The 18,204-nt window shown below is 34.2% G+C and overlaps 1 protein-coding gene across 4 annotated transcripts in view; it reads right to left on the bottom strand.

Moving 5' to 3' along the window:
• DGKB (diacylglycerol kinase beta) overlaps nt 1–18,204 on the bottom strand; it is a gene marked incomplete at both ends in the record, with an annotated part of 296,833 nt that overhangs the window by 173,620 nt on the left and 105,009 nt on the right. For all 4 annotated transcript variants that reach the window (XM_079538393.1, XM_079538395.1, XM_079538394.1 and 1 more), the window contains one exon: nt 15,784–15,944. In XM_079538393.1, the coding sequence (XP_079394519.1) occupies nt 15,784–15,944 (161 nt within the window). The remainder of the gene's footprint in view (nt 1–15,783; nt 15,945–18,204) is intronic.

Genomic DNA, 18,204 nt, shown 5'->3' with positions numbered 1-18,204 from the left:
AGCCCTGGAAACCAGATTTTCCTCTTGAGACATCAGTAGTCTCTCCCATTCAAGCAGATGAAGTTACATTAAGTAACAATAAGCCTGAAAATAGTAAAAGCTGTATAGTTTAGAAACTGTGAAATCTTAAGTGCAATATTCCTTTGTGTCATATCCAGAAATGTTTTAGGGAATTTATTTTCTTTAAGTTTTGAAGACACTGTGGGAGAAGGATTACAAGACTACAAGAGATAATAAGTATATGTACTGTTAGGTCAAAAATTATAAGGCATTTTTTCCAAGTGTCTGGACCTGTGGTAGCTGAACTGAAGAAAGAATGATATTAAACTACACACCAGTTAAACTATAAATACAGAGAAGAAAGATGTAATAAGAAAAAAGGTAAGTGATGCCGTGACTGTGTATCCCTAAGCTATCCCTGGCCTGATCTGTTATCTGCACTCAACAGTATTACATGAAGAATGCTGCTCTGATTTTTAGTTCCTGCTCAGACAATGTAGTATGTATCTTTATCCATCTGAAGGAAAATCCACAGCACAAATCAGTTGCAGATGATCAGAAGTGCAAGAATCACAGAACTATTATCTGTATTTAGCAATATAAATTTGAAGCACAAAAAGGAATTTATGGCAATTAAATAATAATTTTATTCCACACACGAGGAGTGGACTTTACTTGAGTTGAAAGTATTCTGAAAGAAGTGTTTCTTTCTAGATAAAATTTGTCTGATACTCAACAGATCTGAGTTCTCCCTGTTCTCAATTCTACTAATAGCTTTCTGAATGCATTCTGAGAAGTCAGTTTAGCTATGAGTAAAACAGAGATAATGAATTCTGCCTCTTTTCAGAGCACTCGGAGGTTGGGAACTTGGTGGAGAGTACTGTTAGCAAGGACTGTTGTCTCTAGTGTCTAGGTAGGTATAACACGTACTGACATCCTCAACTCTTCTCTCTGCCACTGGTGTCATAACAAAACAGGGCTCTGAAATTTCAATGTTGTCATAGGATCAAATCTTCCTGGGTATTAAAACTGGTGTGCTCACTATTACTATTGGTGTGCTTTATCCATAAAAAAAGTTTAAGTAACAGACAAGAGCAGAGGTGAAATAGCAGTTTATATGTTTTTCTTTTTTATCAAGTAGTTTAGAAATTCACTGTTCTTTTTTTTTTTTTTTTTGTATGTATTTCTACCCTCTGAAGCCACTACGAAGATTAAGAGACTAATTTCAGCTAGAAGTAAGAAAACAACAAAGTATTTTCTAGCAAAAATACTTAGTAATAACAAAGGTCTGAAATATACATTTTAAGGACCTGTCTACTTCTTTGTACATTTCTCTGGCAGATAACATATGCTAATACAAATTTTCCATATTTTTTTTTGTTTGTTTTTATTGTTTTATTTTGTATGAGAATAGAGATCACTGTAAATTCAAATATTAAGGAGATTGCACATTTAGCAAGGAGAAAATTTTAGTATCTTTTTCCACTCTTTTTGTTTGGTTGACAGATTAAGTTACATTTCAAGATCCAGCTTCAAACATTAACTCATGCAATTAGCTAGACATAATTAGACAGTCAAGCGAGAGGGCATTAGTTGTCATTCATTGAGTTTTCTCATGTTATGACCTGTACAAACTTCCATAAGGTGAAGGCCAAAACAGACTACAGGATTTTTATTTGACTAGCATTTACAAATTCATGTATCATTATATGAATATTACCTTTGATTGAGATCTCATTAAAGGTCTCTCCGTCTCATATCAAAATGTCAATAACACTCCTAAGAAGAGAAATGTCATTTAACTAAGGCTGTACTTACTAATCTAATAACTTCAAAAATGATCATAAAATATTACCTTTTTTGCCTCATTAGACTCCCATTGTTGTTTTTTTTCCTTCAGAAAATGCTCAGCTCTCCTCAGAGATACATTGCAAAGAAAACAGCAAATACTACTTGAACTGTTATCTTCTTGAACTAAAGAACTATCATCAAAGAAATCTCCTGTCACCGTGTTTCTTTTCAGCTTAATACAGCATTTTGCCTAGACGTTGGCAATCTTTCCTCCTTTCAGTCTCCTAAGATGCTTAGTATAAGTGGCAGAACAAAAGAAATTAGTAAAAGAAACTAGTAGAAGTCAAAGTGGCTGGGATATTTCAGGTAGATGATACACCAGTCTGATATGTCAGGTGACAGACAACCTTTTCAAACAGGAAAATGTCAATAGCCTCCTGACATCATCCCTTTGATGTGAAGTTTGTCTTCACAAACAAGATGAGTTGTTTGTTATCTTAGTTACTAACTAAAGGATTTTACAAATGTAAAGAACAGACCTTTTTTCTGCTATTATCCCAGGGAAAGCAAATAATGCAGAGGTCTAGATAAGCCTTGTCAGACTCAGAATTGACTTCCCAGGCTGTGCTGTTAACTGCTCTCTCTCTTTAGTCAAGGTGGCAAGCCTGAATTTTCATAGTTTACTGTATCCTGCTGCTTCTAAGTACCAGTTGTATAAAAGCTCATAGAATTACAATTTTCCATGTTTCTCTAGACAACAGCATCTGTTTCTCTAGCGTTCTAGACTACCTGATTTGTGTGAATGCCAAAGATAGATTACTTCAGAAAGAAGTAATGAAATAAAATGTAATATACTTGGAATAATGTAAATTTGAGACAAATCTGGCAGAGTTTTTAAGAGGTAAAAACACTATGCAGCTACTGTAAATGCCTAATACCATCAATACCAGCTCTGAAGCAATTGGTGCCAGTTCTGATGTTCAGTTACCCATGTTATGAATTATAAATTATAGGGAAAAGGGAAATCAGCTCTCTGAAAACCACAGAAAAAAAGTAGAAAAGAAAAGCAAGAAATGCATTTTCAAATACCCCAAGCAATCCAGCAGGTGAGAAGCTCTTCCTTCCTCACTGCAGGGACAGCAGTGGTTTCATTAAGTGATCCCACATCAGGAATACTGAATTTAATGCCAAGAACAGCCCTCTAGATGGGAACATCATTACTGAGGTGGCACCATACCCTGTCATAGAAAGGGTATGTCTACATAGACATAGAAAGCCCTGTCTACATGATACAATTACTGAAGAGGTTATACATGTGGTTCAGTAGTGTTGATCAAAGGTACAGGTGCATGTGATTGCATATTGTACTGAACCACATGTCAAAGGACCTGCATAGCTCTTGGTTATTAATGAAAACATCCTGTAAGAGTGCAGTTGGATGAACTGGAAAAGCACTGACTGTTTTGTCCTAGGACTTTTACTCTAGTGTTCCATATCAGCTCATTCAGCCTCAGAGGTACCAAAAGTAGTTATATAAAATGACAACATGGAGGCTACAATTAAGATCCATTCTTTGGCACGTTACAACCACAAGAACTCTTGGATTGTCACAGAAACAACAAGTGTGCTATGTTTTGCACTCAGAACTCTGGTATAAATGAAGAGACTGTAAAATTACAAACAGTGAACAGAGGCTTCCTTGGCTATGTGTGTGCAGTACAAATTGTTCCAGTAAGAACATGGAATAACTTATGTTGCATAATTTGCTTCTAGATCCACCTGGTTCAGATGGTAATAATAAGTGTTTCTTGGCTAAATCTGCCCACTTTCAGTTTAGTTAAATCATGTTCCTTTTGGGACTTTGCCATAGAAAAAATGTAGAAAACATGCAGATCTGGATACATAAAGAATATTTTTATACCATTGGAATCTCAATTAAACTATCGATTTTCTAGATAAGCAAATAATGCTAAATGGCAGATAATTCCAGGCCTCTGGAATTATTAGTCATTTTCCCCACAGTATTTCCCCCTTGCGTAAGATAAACCATAAAATCAATAAGTTACACAATGTCAATGCCTGATAATCTATTATTATTTTGATATATTTTATGGCATAAAACCTTCTCAGATATTTCAGGATTCTTCAAATTCTTCTAATTTCAGGATTCTATCTTCATTTCTTTTTTGTTTTCTCTCTGTGGCCAGAACACCTTTGTTACTCATTTTTTATTCATCTTTCTCTGTCATATCATCAAAACACAATAGTTACGTGTACATAAAACACATAAAAATGGCACCATACTGTATTCATCATGCACCCAGAGGATCAACACCACAGATTAGTTTTGTAGTATTATCAGCATTTTTTGCACCTGGACAACAGATACAGTTCTAAACTGAGTAAATCAAAATTAGAAGGCAGAGGGAAAATAGCTCCAGTGCCTATCACAGTCTGTTCATTTTCTAATTCTAAGCAATCAATTCATTTAAGAAATTTTTCTTAAACATATATAGTTAAATATTTACTAATTTTATTTAAAAAAAAACAAGCATATAAAATGCATATCCCTCTTTGTTACCTGTAATAAATTGTATTTTATACTCTGTTCTCAGAAATAAGTGTACTTTATGCCCCCAACGGTGACTTTTATGGTGACTTCAGTCACCATAATCATGATTTCTTTGGTCACTCTCAGCTACAGAGATGCACTCTGAAAAGAGTCAGTAGACCTGTGTCATTTTTTGTTTTTTGGTTTTCAGTATTCCGCATCATAACATCATTTAGTGCACTGGGAGTTAAAGTGTTAATGCTCCAATTCCAGGTACCTATCCCTATACATTATGGAAGTCATGGGATCTGGCCCTTCCAGGTAGGGTGGTCTCTTACTGCCTTGCATTGGTGCTGGAGGGTGCTTTCCTAGCCATTCCAAGTTTTTCAGGTTTGACTCAGTCTCAGGAACCCTCTCTCTTCTATCTTATTTATTAGTCTCAATTTCAATTAGATTGTATTATATTGTGTTATCTTGCATTCCAATATCATAGTTAGTAAAATAAGTTTTCCTCCATAGATCATTGCTGCTGTTTTTTTTCCTTCCTTCCTTGAGCCCAGCTCCCATCTCCCTACCTCTTTCCTTTTTCCCTTCCCATTTTGTGGGGTCGGGGGTACCAGGGGCCTTCTGCCCCCCTATCATGGGCATAGATTGATCTAGTTAACTCCGTGACAACCTATGAAAGTTCTGAGACAGGATCTTTACTGGTATAAGTAAAAGGTGAATGTTCTCCCTTTGAATGAGCTCCATATTGAACAGAGCCAGACTAGAAGCATGGAAAGTCCAGTATTAAACAAACTGTACAGTTTAACATGTGTACACACAGTGTGTCAAGACATGCTCTGTGGCTTATCTAGATTAAGGTATCAATGTACACATTATCTAAGTTATGATCTGTATAGTCTGCATACATTTTTCAGATACAGTTGACCTCCACTGCTAGTCTCAGACATCTGTGAGATCTCGTCTTTTCCTCCAAGTTACTTTCTCAGATTTGTAAGATTTGTCCTATTTTAAGCTGAGCACGAAGCTTATGAACAACCTTAAAACTTTATTCACCTTATTATTCACTTTAATATGATGTATGTTTGCCTTTCACTTTTCCTCAAAGCATTCCTATGATCAGTTACAAACATAATTACAAAATCAAGATGAGGACAAAAATTCAATTTAATTTGAAAACAAATGCTTCTCAGTCTGTATATAATAAATGTTTTCTGATACCCTTCACATTTTTCTTAAGAACAACTAAGAATAACAGCATCTAAGATGATGAACATACGTCACAATTTTATAAACTATAATATAAATGAAATACTCTAGTGAGTTAAATCATTACTTAGTAAATTACAAATTTCATACAGAGAAAATAATACTTGATGTATATAATGAATAATATTGTACCAGGACTAATGTAGTTATAAGCTAATTATACACTGTGTACTGAGTTAGTTGCATTTAGCTAAGGAGCCATTCTGGGCTCACTGACGATTAATTATGTCTTTAAGCAAATACTCTCATTTATAGCTGTCACTTGCAACACTAGTTGTTGCCTAGGTTGCTTTGTAGACATTTTTCCTTTAAGAAAACAAAAGGAAAAAAAGAAATCAGCACAAGCACTAGAGAAAGAAACTTAACAGCAACAACAAAACAATAAAAAGCCCTGAATACACAAGACTCAAAATCTCTACTTAGATAAACTAAGGCAGAAAGCACTAGAAGTACGCTTACTGCCCTTCTGCCCACAAAATCACCTACATAGTATCCATTGACTACAATTATAAAGCCTCACTGCATTTTATATAATATAATTAACTTTCATAATCATGAAATTGAATGTTAGTCATCTCAATTCTACAAATTGTTCTATTTTTTAAATCATTTATAAATTAAAGACAAGCATTTAGGTAAATACCAAAGGATATCACAAAGATACTTCTTAAAGTTTTTACTGACTGTAAGAAACAAGATACTTTCTAGGCATTGACTGCGCACCAGAAGAATAATTTAGCATGACAGGAATGGGTATAAGTGATAGCAAGTGCATGAGTTACTCATAAATCTAAACCAAGGGAGTCTTTCTTTGTTCAGGCTATTAAGCATTGTTCTAACCTCAGAATGAATAGTTAAATGAAAAAGAATTTTGAACACCTGAAATGCCAAGTGGAAAAAAAAATCTGTAGCGGAAAGGAAGAGGGGAAAAAAAGGGAAAGTAAAAGCTATACTCACTCCTGTGATGACTTTGTCACATTTATAGAAAAACTGCTGAAGCAGCAGCGAAGTTTTAAACCAAATCTCCTAACTGTCCCTATGTCCTGCAATTTACTTAGTGAAGACTGATGCAAGATATCTTATGAAGTAAACCCTGTGCTGTCCCATAATACAGGGAAACATAGATGAAGCAAGGACAGGTCTTTCAGGTGACTTTAGGACAAACACATGCCAGAAAAGTTCACTGCAAGGGAAGAGATTACGTTCAGTTTGAAGACTCCCAAACCACATGTTTTGTAGACAGAACGGTCTGAACATGAATTGCTGTACTACTAGTAAGCCAAATTAATTGCTAATGTAAATACAGTCCACAAAACTGTATTTTCACTGATCCTGATAAAAAACCTACCATGAATCCAAGATAATCCTCAGTATTTTGTGTGTGATAGAAGGAAATTTAACAGACTTCTCAATCTAGCCATATAATAAACATTTTTTTAGGAAGTTGCAGAACAGACCTGCATATGCACACATTTTAGCAAAATAGTGTAAAGTGATATATAGTGAAATCTTTGGCTCTCTGTGTGAATGTATCTTTTAAGTTGCACATATAGTAAAATGCAAGTCTCCTTCTAGGGTATCCTGAAGAAGCAATAGTGTTCAGAGAAATTTACAATGTAAACTAAATCCATATCGATGGAAACTAGCTAGCAGGAAATGCCAACATCAGTGTTGTTATATGCATATTTTCAACTTCATTGCTGATTATTTCTAGCTATGAAAATTATATATTCTCCCTGTCTAGGGAGAATATGCAAGGGGAAACCATCAGAGAGACTTCTATCACTCCTGATCTATTAATTACTCTACAGATCCGCTTTTCCACAGCATGTTTTATGTGTTTGAGACTTTCTTTAATATGGAAAAAATAGCCATTTGGAACCTCTATTTGCCATGTCAAAATCCTTTATAGAATTTCAATAGCAACAAAAACTGAAAAGACTAAAGACTGATCTAATATGCAAACTGTGAAAATCTTTAAGAATAACTAATTTTGTCAAAGATTAGTAATGTTTGAAGGTAACTACAGATCAAACTACCAGTGACTTCTGGATAAGACAGTGTTTCAAATCAGAAATTAAAGCTCCTTCAGACCATTCTCCTTCACCAAGAGAGCAGATTTTTCGCTAAGGAACAATCACTTCTACAGATTTGGCAACAGGACTGAAGCTTGTGCTGTGATACACCCAGTATCAAAACAGCTCTTTTAAAATTATATTTATGCTCATCCATAGACAAATTTCTGATTTTCTTAACTCTTTTTTTTTTGGGGGGGGGGGGGGGAAGATCTGGATTACAAACTGATGACATTGCTTATCATGAAATCTTCTTTCTCTCCCTGGCACAGAAATACTGCAAAACATAACAGTATTCTGTTAGCACATAGAAAGTTATTATTAGGATTCACAAAATCACTTAAGCGTGTGTTTATGTTCATATTAATTTGGCAAACTGATAAACATGATTTTTAGTTATGTGTACCCACAAACCTCACTAGAATAATTAACTAGCTTATACCAAATGTCCAGAATTAAATATATGCATTTGTCCAATCATATTAATAAAACTGTAGAAAATGGTTAAAAAATGAACCATGTGTTTAAGTACTTTGCTAAGTGAGGAATGCTTAACCACATACTCAGATGTCACATGGAATAAGTTCTCAGATACACATATGTATATGTTCTTAATTAAATCAAGGCTTAAGCAGCAAATTTCCATAGGAATTTCTTCATGCATTGCTCAAAAAAATAAATTAATTAAAATAATCTCTCTAGCCACTATAAACAGCAAAATGATATATGGCTTTCAAATTTCAGGATATATGATTATCACTAAATTAAAATTCATTTCCTCTTGTAAATTATATATACCATAACAAAACAACATTTGTAGAAATTAATATATCCCAAAATAACAAAGTTAAAATAGAAGACTCTGGGATCATAATATCAGTCAGAGTAGTCACAATCCTACTTAGACTTTCACATTTATGATCAGAAATTCTAATAGTTAAAGCTTCTACTGATGCTAATGAAATGTCCTTTCATGAGAAAAGCCAAATACATGGCTTTTCTGCAAGCTTTTTCTTTCAATTTTGAAAAAAAAAAAAAAAAAAAAAGAATTAAGGAGATGTAATGGAAGTCGAGCACAATGACTTGATGGGGAAGTAGACCCCTAACAAGTTCAAATTTATGATTATGAGAATTAAGCAGTCATATTTTTCCCCCCTGGCAGACTAAGAGGCTCTAAGTGACTGGTTAAGACTGAAGGATATTAAATCACAACCATGCAAATATCTATTTGATAGTGCATTTGGATAGTAACATATTAGGTGTCATAAAAGTACGCTTGTCTTTGTCATAGACCTTTGCTACTTTCTGATAATAATTTTTCAGAGAACACATTCTGCGTCTAACACTACTAGTAAGAAAAAGATCTCCCATCTATCTTATAACATCTTTCAAAATGAAGCAAAGAAACAAAAATAAAACAAAACAAAACAAAAATAGCATGGGATACTGGCTTACATTGCAAAGAATTTACAGAACATTTCCAGGCATAGTCAGAAATCTTCACTGTCTTAGCTAAATACACTTGCAAAACACATTATCACTGCAGTTCATCCAAGTCAGAATATAACCATATTGCTATGAAATCAATATCACATGTTATAGAGACTGAATGAAAGGCTGAGGTATTCTACTTGCATGAGCTCTGTTTTGGCATTCAAATTCTGCATCTAATGATGTTAGAAAAGTCATTCACAGCAGTGGAAGTTTCTGAATTGCCACACACGTTAATCAAATGGACAAAAACAACAGATGGAACATTAATCTGGATATCACAGTTTTCTTCTAAGTTATTGTCTTAATTATTGTCCTAGAGCATTACACTCCTTTTTCCTCTCCAGTATGTCTTTACGTACGTGCTTGCACATGTATCAACTGAAGGAACATTGGAAAATTCTTATTTAAAGCCCATCTTAGTACAAATAGGCCAGTTGTTTTCCACAATGTAAGTAATTTGTTCTAATGAAATAGTTTGGGTAAGCAGCGTGATCTTGTTGGCAATGACACTTTAAAGAATGAATGCAGAAGAGCACCATTCATAAAGATTCCAAGAAGTCTAAAACATACACTCAGCTGTCAGACCAAGGGCTAGCTAGCAAGTATTTGATTTACTCTTACACACTGAATATTGCACTGACACCAATAAATGGATGTTTTACATAAGGAATGTTGCACTACACCACACTATCTATAATTTGCCTTAGAATCAATCCTGGTGATTTCTTTTTGTATAAACTTGTACTAAAAGACAATGAAGATGTTTGCAAGTTTGGTTTATTATGCTTCAACATTCTAATTATGGAGCTGTAAGGGGCTTTGTAGCATATGCTCTATAATATCCTATGTAGTTATAACAGTTTAAAAAAAAGTGTGAAGAGTTTATCTCCTATTAACATCAGATAAATTTACTGCTGGTTTTAAAACAACAACAACAACAACGAAAATACCCATGGTAAGATTTCCACTACCAATTCATATTGACATAATTTTGGCTCTGTAAAGGCTAAACTCTAATTAAGTGACAGAACAGTAAATTCAAAATTAAGCTTGCTTCACAAAAACCTACATTAGGATTTTCATCTTAACAGCAATGCAAATCAATTCATAATTTCTTTCAGCATTATTACTCACAAAAGTGAAAAGAATAGAGAGCACCATGAATAGCTAACTATATAAAGGAAGTCGATGGGAGATAAATTAATTGTTTGGAATACAGAATATTTTTAGCATTCTTGAGGCCAGTTATTGTCTGAGCACAATTAAAAGCTGTTTGTGTTTTTTTGTTGTTGTCATTACCCTTTTAAATATATTTTCAATTTTATTGCTTAATTACACGTAAAAATCAGGCTCTAGCAAAAGTGTCCAGTTTAGAATGATGCAACCCATGTGACGACCTTTGTGTCTTTGATTCGGCCTACACCTATCCAATACCTACTTGCTCCAGTCAGAGCTGTTACCAAGACTCTCTAAAGTGCTATCATACTATTAGAAATAAAAAAGGTTTGTTGTAAGATATCAAATAACAGTGAGATTTTTTTTTTGAAGGATTATAATTTTTGACTGATTATTACTGTTAATATTTTACATTGCCAATGAATATGTGGCAGCTACAACCCTGCTCAAACTCCCAGACCTAGAAAATCAGGACATTTTGCCAGTTTTCCAGTAACTTTTATTGACCAAGCCAACCAAAAATTAGTTACAAAAAAAGATCTCAAAACGAGTATAAGTGAATTTCCTATTCCTTACTGGTGAACATAACTTCATAACTGATTATGAATGATTACTGAAAGGGTTTTTTTGCCTAGCTCATGCTGTTTCTGAGTCTTCTGAGCTCTTAATCAACTAATTCAAACATTAAATCTCCATAGGTATTTTGTCTATGCAGCTTCACCACCATTCTGCATCCTGAGTAGTTATGGCTTTTTCCCAGAACTCTTGCAGTTCCTCTGCCCGTCTTAAGTAGTAGAGAAAGTGCAGATAGAGAAAAACACTGAATCATTTCTCACGCGTCCAGCTTGGAGAGAAAGCACTGTAAGGATAAGTAACCGAAGTTTCTTCTTCCATTCTTCCTATCCCTAAGAGTATAAGACAGCTTATTTTCATTCCACATGCTCTTTTATACCAAGCACTTGGTGAAAGATGAGGTTTCTGATGTTTCATCATAACCAATCATTTAATGATTTATAAGTGAAAAAGTTTTTATCAAAGTACACATTTTGTCTCACTTCGAGAAAATCATTTCAGAAACACTAAAAGAAAGCATTGTAACTGTCTTATATATTTAACATTCTTGAATAACTTCCCAATAAGATACGAACACCCTTGAGAGTCATTCAATTCTAATTTATTATCTAAAAAAGCTACTTTTTCCTAAGGTTTATAAGACCTTTGTTATTAAGATCTTAACATTGTAAAATTTTTAATTGTGCCATTATGTGATCCATGCTGCAGCAAGACTTTCTCGCAGGTAATAAATACAGCTTGTAAGGTTGTTTGTGGTTTTTTTTTTTGGAGTTATGTGAGAGCTTGCCTCACTATCCGTTGGTCATCAAGGTTCTTTCTATGTTCTACTGCTCAATTGTAAGCAAATTTCACCATCTTCCATGATTACCTGTTTTGTGTGCATTTATCTGGATACATTTAGTGTGAATTTCATGGATAAAATACCAATCCACTGGTATATTTTGCAATTAATGCTATGAATCTTTAGTTGCTGTGGTTCCATAACTATTCCATGAATATGGTTTGATCTTGAAAAAAATCTGAGATTAGATTTGTAAGCTCTTTTATTTGAAAAAATAGCTTTTCAATTTTTTGTTTTTTTGAAATATTAAACTGAAGCGTTATTTCTAAATTATGTGACAATATTTCTCTGTGCTAAGACAACATGGTATATAATTGATTAGTGAGTTTTTTTTTTTGTTTTTGTTTTTGTTTTTTTAAACACAGGCTTGGGAAATAGCAAGGATAAAATAAATCAGATGTTCCACGGTATTACAACACACAAGTTTATCTGAAGTAACTGTCTGTGTATATCTGTCAACTCACCATTAATGGTAAGCAGATGAGTGAGTGAAGAAAGTAAATTATGCTGTTTTATCCATGGGGAAAAGGCTAACTGTGACAATTAATATGCACAAGCTGATATTGTCTACACACACACTCACCTCCAGTAAACTGTTTACACCCTCAGCAATTTAGCTAAATGATATAACATGACTGAATTTCTACTGCAGCAACAGTAGAAAGGCATTGCAACCTGACTGTCTGGAATACAGAGCCTGTGATGACACACTAACACTGGCATTAATAAGATCAGTACTCCATTATCACTACGATAACATCAACCTAGCATGAACATAAGACAATTAAGGCACACTGTGTAGATTATTTTTATTTTCTCCAAAATATGTCAGTGATTGTACTTCAGTATCCTCCTTCTGATAGTTGTCCTGATGTTTCATGTTTCTGTCATTGCTGTTAATTTGTCCTCTAATGTTATCTCTGTTATATCTGTTATGTTTGGCCAGAAAATCAAATTTCCCTCTTTTTTTCTTTTCTTTTTCCTTTTTTATTTTATTTTATTTTATTTTATTTTTTAAGCAAATATGACTTGATTGCTTTAATACTCATTTTTTCTTGGATATTCAGCTTGTTTCAATGACACCAGTTCTATTGGGAAGCAGATGGGACTTTTCTTCTGGTATCTTGCCATCCTGACAGAATGATGGATGTGAGCACTTGAAAATCTTTATCTCATTCTACTTTGCTCTTAGATGTTTTCTAGCTTCAGCTTTGAAACTGACACACAGCTTGGCTGATGCTTCTGTGCTTTGTGCTTTCACCACATTGAACACTGTATATTCAGCTACTGCATCTCACTTTGCTTCTTACTTGTTTTCCTGTACTAACATATAGTACATATATTCATGTAGGTAACAGAACTCATACAGTGTGGTAGAAACACACCTTTTTTTTTTTTGGCTTGAACATATTAATCCAACCTTTCAGATACAGACGTTTCTGTGAAATGTTCATTTTCAACTTAGCAAAGGATTTTCCTTCCCAAGAGTAAATTACCTTCTGATTCTTTCTGATAAAATGACGAGAGCAGTAGATGTTATGCTCAACTTTAGCAGTGTTCTGAACATCATCTACCCTAGCAATCTTCTATCCAAGTAGGGAAATTTTGATCTTTATCAGTGTAAAACATATAAATAAATAGACAAATAAACAACAGACCTGTTTCAGTCTAGAAGAGGCTTCAGGGAAATAACAGCAATCTGTAAATACCTACAAGGAGGGGGGTTATGAATACAACAAAGCCAGGCTCTTCACAATGACGTATAAAGGGAGGATAGGAGAAGTGTGTAAGGTGAAACAACAGAGATTCAGACCAGATACAAGAAATAACATCTCCACCATAGGGAAAGTCAGGGAGAGGAATAGGTTGCCTGGAGAGATTATGCCATCTCCTCCTTGGAGGTTTTTTGAGACACTATTGGATAAGACCGTCAACAATGTAACTCACTCTTACAGCTGACCCTGCTTAGAACAAGACATTGGACTAGCGACTTCCTGAATTTCCTTCCAACTTGACTTATGGTCTGAAAACAGTGAGAGCCCCAAGTCAGGCACAATATTATTGAGTTGTACTCCCTTGGCTTTTCTGAGCAGACATCGAGATTGTTGTCAAAAGTCATTTCTGCCGTTCTGTTACAAAACCCATTTAGCAGGTTCTGTTCATAATGATTAGAGACTGTGCCTATTACTTGGCAGAAATCTATGAGGAAATATGAAGTATGTTAAAGGTTACCATTATTCTTTGTAGTGCCTTAGAGAAACGGTAAAAAATTAAAAGAGGATGTAATTCAGTAAGCATAAGTTTTACATTTAGGAAGAAAGAAGAAACTATGGAAAACCCAAGTGAGATACGAGGTAGCAGTTGCTCAGAAGAGTATCAGAAATTAGCAGTGAATCACAAATCACATATGAATTTATGCTATTGTCATGCTATATCATATGCTATATGAAGTCATGCTATTGTTAAGAAGACTATTTTTCTTAATGGAAGTATAATCTGCAAGACACGACTTAATTCCTCTTTTCCACTCAGTACCAATAAAACATGAAATGCATCATTTTGCCTCATCGGGAGCACTACAATTCCAGGGAGATATGGAACAAAGGGAGTAATTGGATTGAATTCTCACATTTTATCTGAACAGTGTTAAAAGTAACAGACATGATCAGATGCCTAGAAAACATTTTTTGCAAGAAAATGTTGAAGAAACTGGAGATAAGCTACAAAATAAATAAATAAATAAATAAAAATTAAAAAATCAGACTATCAGACTGAGCTCTCCGTAGGCAACAAAGAAACTGAATAATCTGTTTTCATCAGTTTCATCATTGAGCATCAGTATTTTCTTATGACTAAGTCACCAAAAATGTTCAGTTCCCCAGCACAGAGTGTTTGCTTCTGTTTTGGTGCATATACTTTGCCTTCATATGTTTTTTTTACACTATTTTTTAAAAATTATTTCTGTTTTATCTAGTTGCTCTCTGCACTTATTTTAAACGAGACAGGCTAAACACCAACTACACAAGCAAAAAAAACTAGCAATTATTACTATTTAAATAACAATGATTATTTTTCAGCGATTAAAACTATACAGGATTAGAGACCAAGGAATGGTTTTAGGAACAAACTATCTGCATGTTGATGATCAGTACTACATAAAAACTGAACTGCAAGTAACATGCAAATATTTCCATGTAACCATTTAAAGTTGTGGCAGAACCTTTTTAGGACTGAAGCACAGTAATCAAGTAAATTAAACTCCGCAAAATATGGACCTCATCAAAGCCCCCCTTCCACAAATGTTTGAAAACATATTCAAAGCAACAGACTTATGAGGAGTTAGACTAGATTTTCTGATTCCACCTATATATACAGTGTGGATCATAGTTCCAATGGGAAATCACAGAGAAGCACAAGCTGGAATTCCTATGACATTAAGAGTTCTCATGCCACTGTTCTTCATAATTCATTCAAACTGTGAATACTCCATGACAGAACCAAGAATATACTTGCTATTATTATTATAATGCTATTATTATATAAAATTATTTTATACATAGTTCTGATATATAGTTCATATATGCATATAAGTACCTCTAATAGCTCATATAGTTCATATAAAAGCTCATGTGAATCCTAAAGATCCACATGAAAATGTCACTTGAGCTCTTATTACTCGAGGAGTTTATATTTCTGTAGGAATTTCATAATGCTAATTAAATTTAGAGCTATAACCACTCATAAGGTATTAGGAAAAACACAAATAACTTTTTTATAGATAGAAAGGTAGATCTTTAAAAAAAATAATCTGTCTTGAGTGTGCGTTTATGTAAATTTATGTAAATTGCTGAATCACTGTCAGTCATCTAAGTATTCATTTCACTACGAAAGTAACATTGTAAATGAACTGTAACCAACAACTCTTCAAGCTAAGCCAAAAAATGCAAATATTTTTTCAAAGCAAAAGAAAAAAAAAATTAAAATCATTTAAGAATATGTATGAGTCTTACCACGCCGATTGAAAAGTAATTATTGATGATGTTGTAAGGCACTGGGTCTCCTTTCTCGTCTTTATCATTGGGCATTACTTCAAATTTCCACCTGTCCAGCAAAATCTCAGAGCTGTTCTCAATGTCTTTTAAGATCTTCATTAAATTTTCACCTTCATAACCTATGAAAAAGTGAAAATGAAGTTTTATTCAGTTTTCATTCTTTTTCTGGATGACAGGAAAAATGAAAACCATGTATATAAGACCTGAAAAAGCAGGATTACGTGTGAAGTACAGATAATTTTCCAGCACTTGTCATTAAAAGGAGTTAAAACACAGAGCTGACTTCTGCACCTAGCTACATGAATGTAAACTTTATAGATTTCTCCGGGTGTCAGATTAATACTGGAGAAAATAATTTGAACTTTTAAACTTGTCAATCCCTTGAATTTTCCCAATGATTGTAGCAACTACCCAAAGATCTTACATTACACATTCCTAAATATTCTTCCTTTGAAATTAATCTTAATACTTAAGTGTATCTGACTTCAAAATGTAGGCAAAAGAAAAAAGATTTTCAGATTCTGAGAATTATCTGATCAAAGTTTAAAAGAGGACAGGAAAATTAAAAGCTGCCTAGTATTGTCTAGTCAATTTTTCCATTTGGCTTAAAATAAAAAATGCAAAACATGAAATCCATTCATAACTGACACTTTATCAGGTGAACTAACATTTTTACGTCTTTCAGAAATTTCTTTAACATTCTCACCTAGACCTGTAGTGAAATTGTACTCTTACTTGCAAGTGTATCTGTCTTTAGGCAATTCACTAGTCCGAAACACTGTATACTAAATCAAGCAGTATTCTTGCTTACATATTTTTGAATGTACACAAACTACAGTATGCATGTGTACACAGATATAAAAAGGGGATTTTCCTGGGTTATATTAACATCTGTACTATTAATACAAAATATCATTGTAATAAATAAGTAAGGCCTGTGGATTCATTCCTTCTTCTAATCAGAAATAATTTTTCACATTCGTGCAGTATGTACTTGCTGGGTCATTAAAATAATTTGTAAAATAACACCCACATCTTTGGTACTCAGGTGTAATTTTTGTATGAAGAAAAATCAGGTCAAACATCAGGAGTTCTCTACATAGCTACTGAATCAACATTCAGTTGATTCAGGATGTCAAGGAAAAAAAAAAAAAGAATCACTGAAAACCTTCTTGATAAAAAAAAAATTTCTGATATACTTTCTTATGGTTGTACAGTAAATTTTTATTCATTAGCTACTGCCAACCATCACCTAACAGCAGCATGCACAGTTCCATTTGCCTTCACTGTTGAAAAAGTAGTTTAGTTTCTGCAAGCGCTGTCTCTTCTCTCAGACTACAGAAGTTCCAGAAAATCTGTGCTATGGCAAAAGGTGATTGGGCAAAGAATGAAGAAAGACAGACTATTTTCATTCCCTTTTTTTTTTTAGTCTAGGTGTAATCAGTCAAAATAGAAGTTAAATGTCCAAAAAAGACTGAGATCTCCCAGAAGGGGTCCAAAGAAGGGCCGCAAAGAAGTTAAGGGTCTGGACTATCTTCCATATGAGGACAGGTGGACAAACACAAGTCTGTTCAGACTGGGGAAAAGATGACTTGAGGGGGGATCTGATACATGTTTATAAATATCTAAAGTGAGGTAGGAGGCAAATGTATGAGGCCAGGCACTTCTCGATAGTGCACAGCAACAGGTTGAGAAGTAATGACCTAAAACTTGAACATAGGAAGTTCCATACAAACAGAGCACTGGAACAGGTTGCCCAGAGAGGTTGTGGAGTCTCCTATGGAGATATTCATGACCAGTCTGGACACCTACCTTTGTGACCTATTGTAGGGAATCTGCTTCAGCAGGGAAGTGGGACTTGAAGATCCCTTGAGGTCCCTTCCAACCCCTGCAATTCTGTGATTCTGTCTAAATATGTAGAATTGAAAGGAAGGACATTCCCTGCCTGAGATAATCAAATGTAATCAAAACTAGTACTTATCTATTGCTGTTCATCTTTTTTTTCTTTTTCTTTTTCTTTTTTTTTTTTTTTTTTTTTTTTTTCTTAAAGTGTCATCATCAGCCTTTTCCCAAAGGAAATGGAAGGGTTCAGAAGCACAATAAATCATCCTCATGGTTCACTACAGCAGTTCAGAATCAGGTAGGTTGCATATAACCATTGTTGAGGAACGCAGTAATTAGTCAAAAAAGAATGAGGGCAGGGCATAGAGTTAGTCTCACAGTCAGCACACTCAATGGAAGTTTTCATGTGCCCGCTACTGATACTGCAGAATTTCTGGCAAGTGCCTGAGAGTAAGTATGTGGAAAACATTCCCCATGAGGAAATGAATTTAAGAAAATGGAAGTATGCATAGTGAATAAAAAGTTTTGTTATCGTTG

Source organism: Tetrao urogallus (assembly GCF_951394365.1).
Source record: "Tetrao urogallus genome assembly, chromosome: 7".
NCBI lineage: Eukaryota > Metazoa > Chordata > Aves > Galliformes > Phasianidae > Tetrao > Tetrao urogallus.
This window is presented reverse-complemented; position numbering and strand designations above follow the sequence as displayed.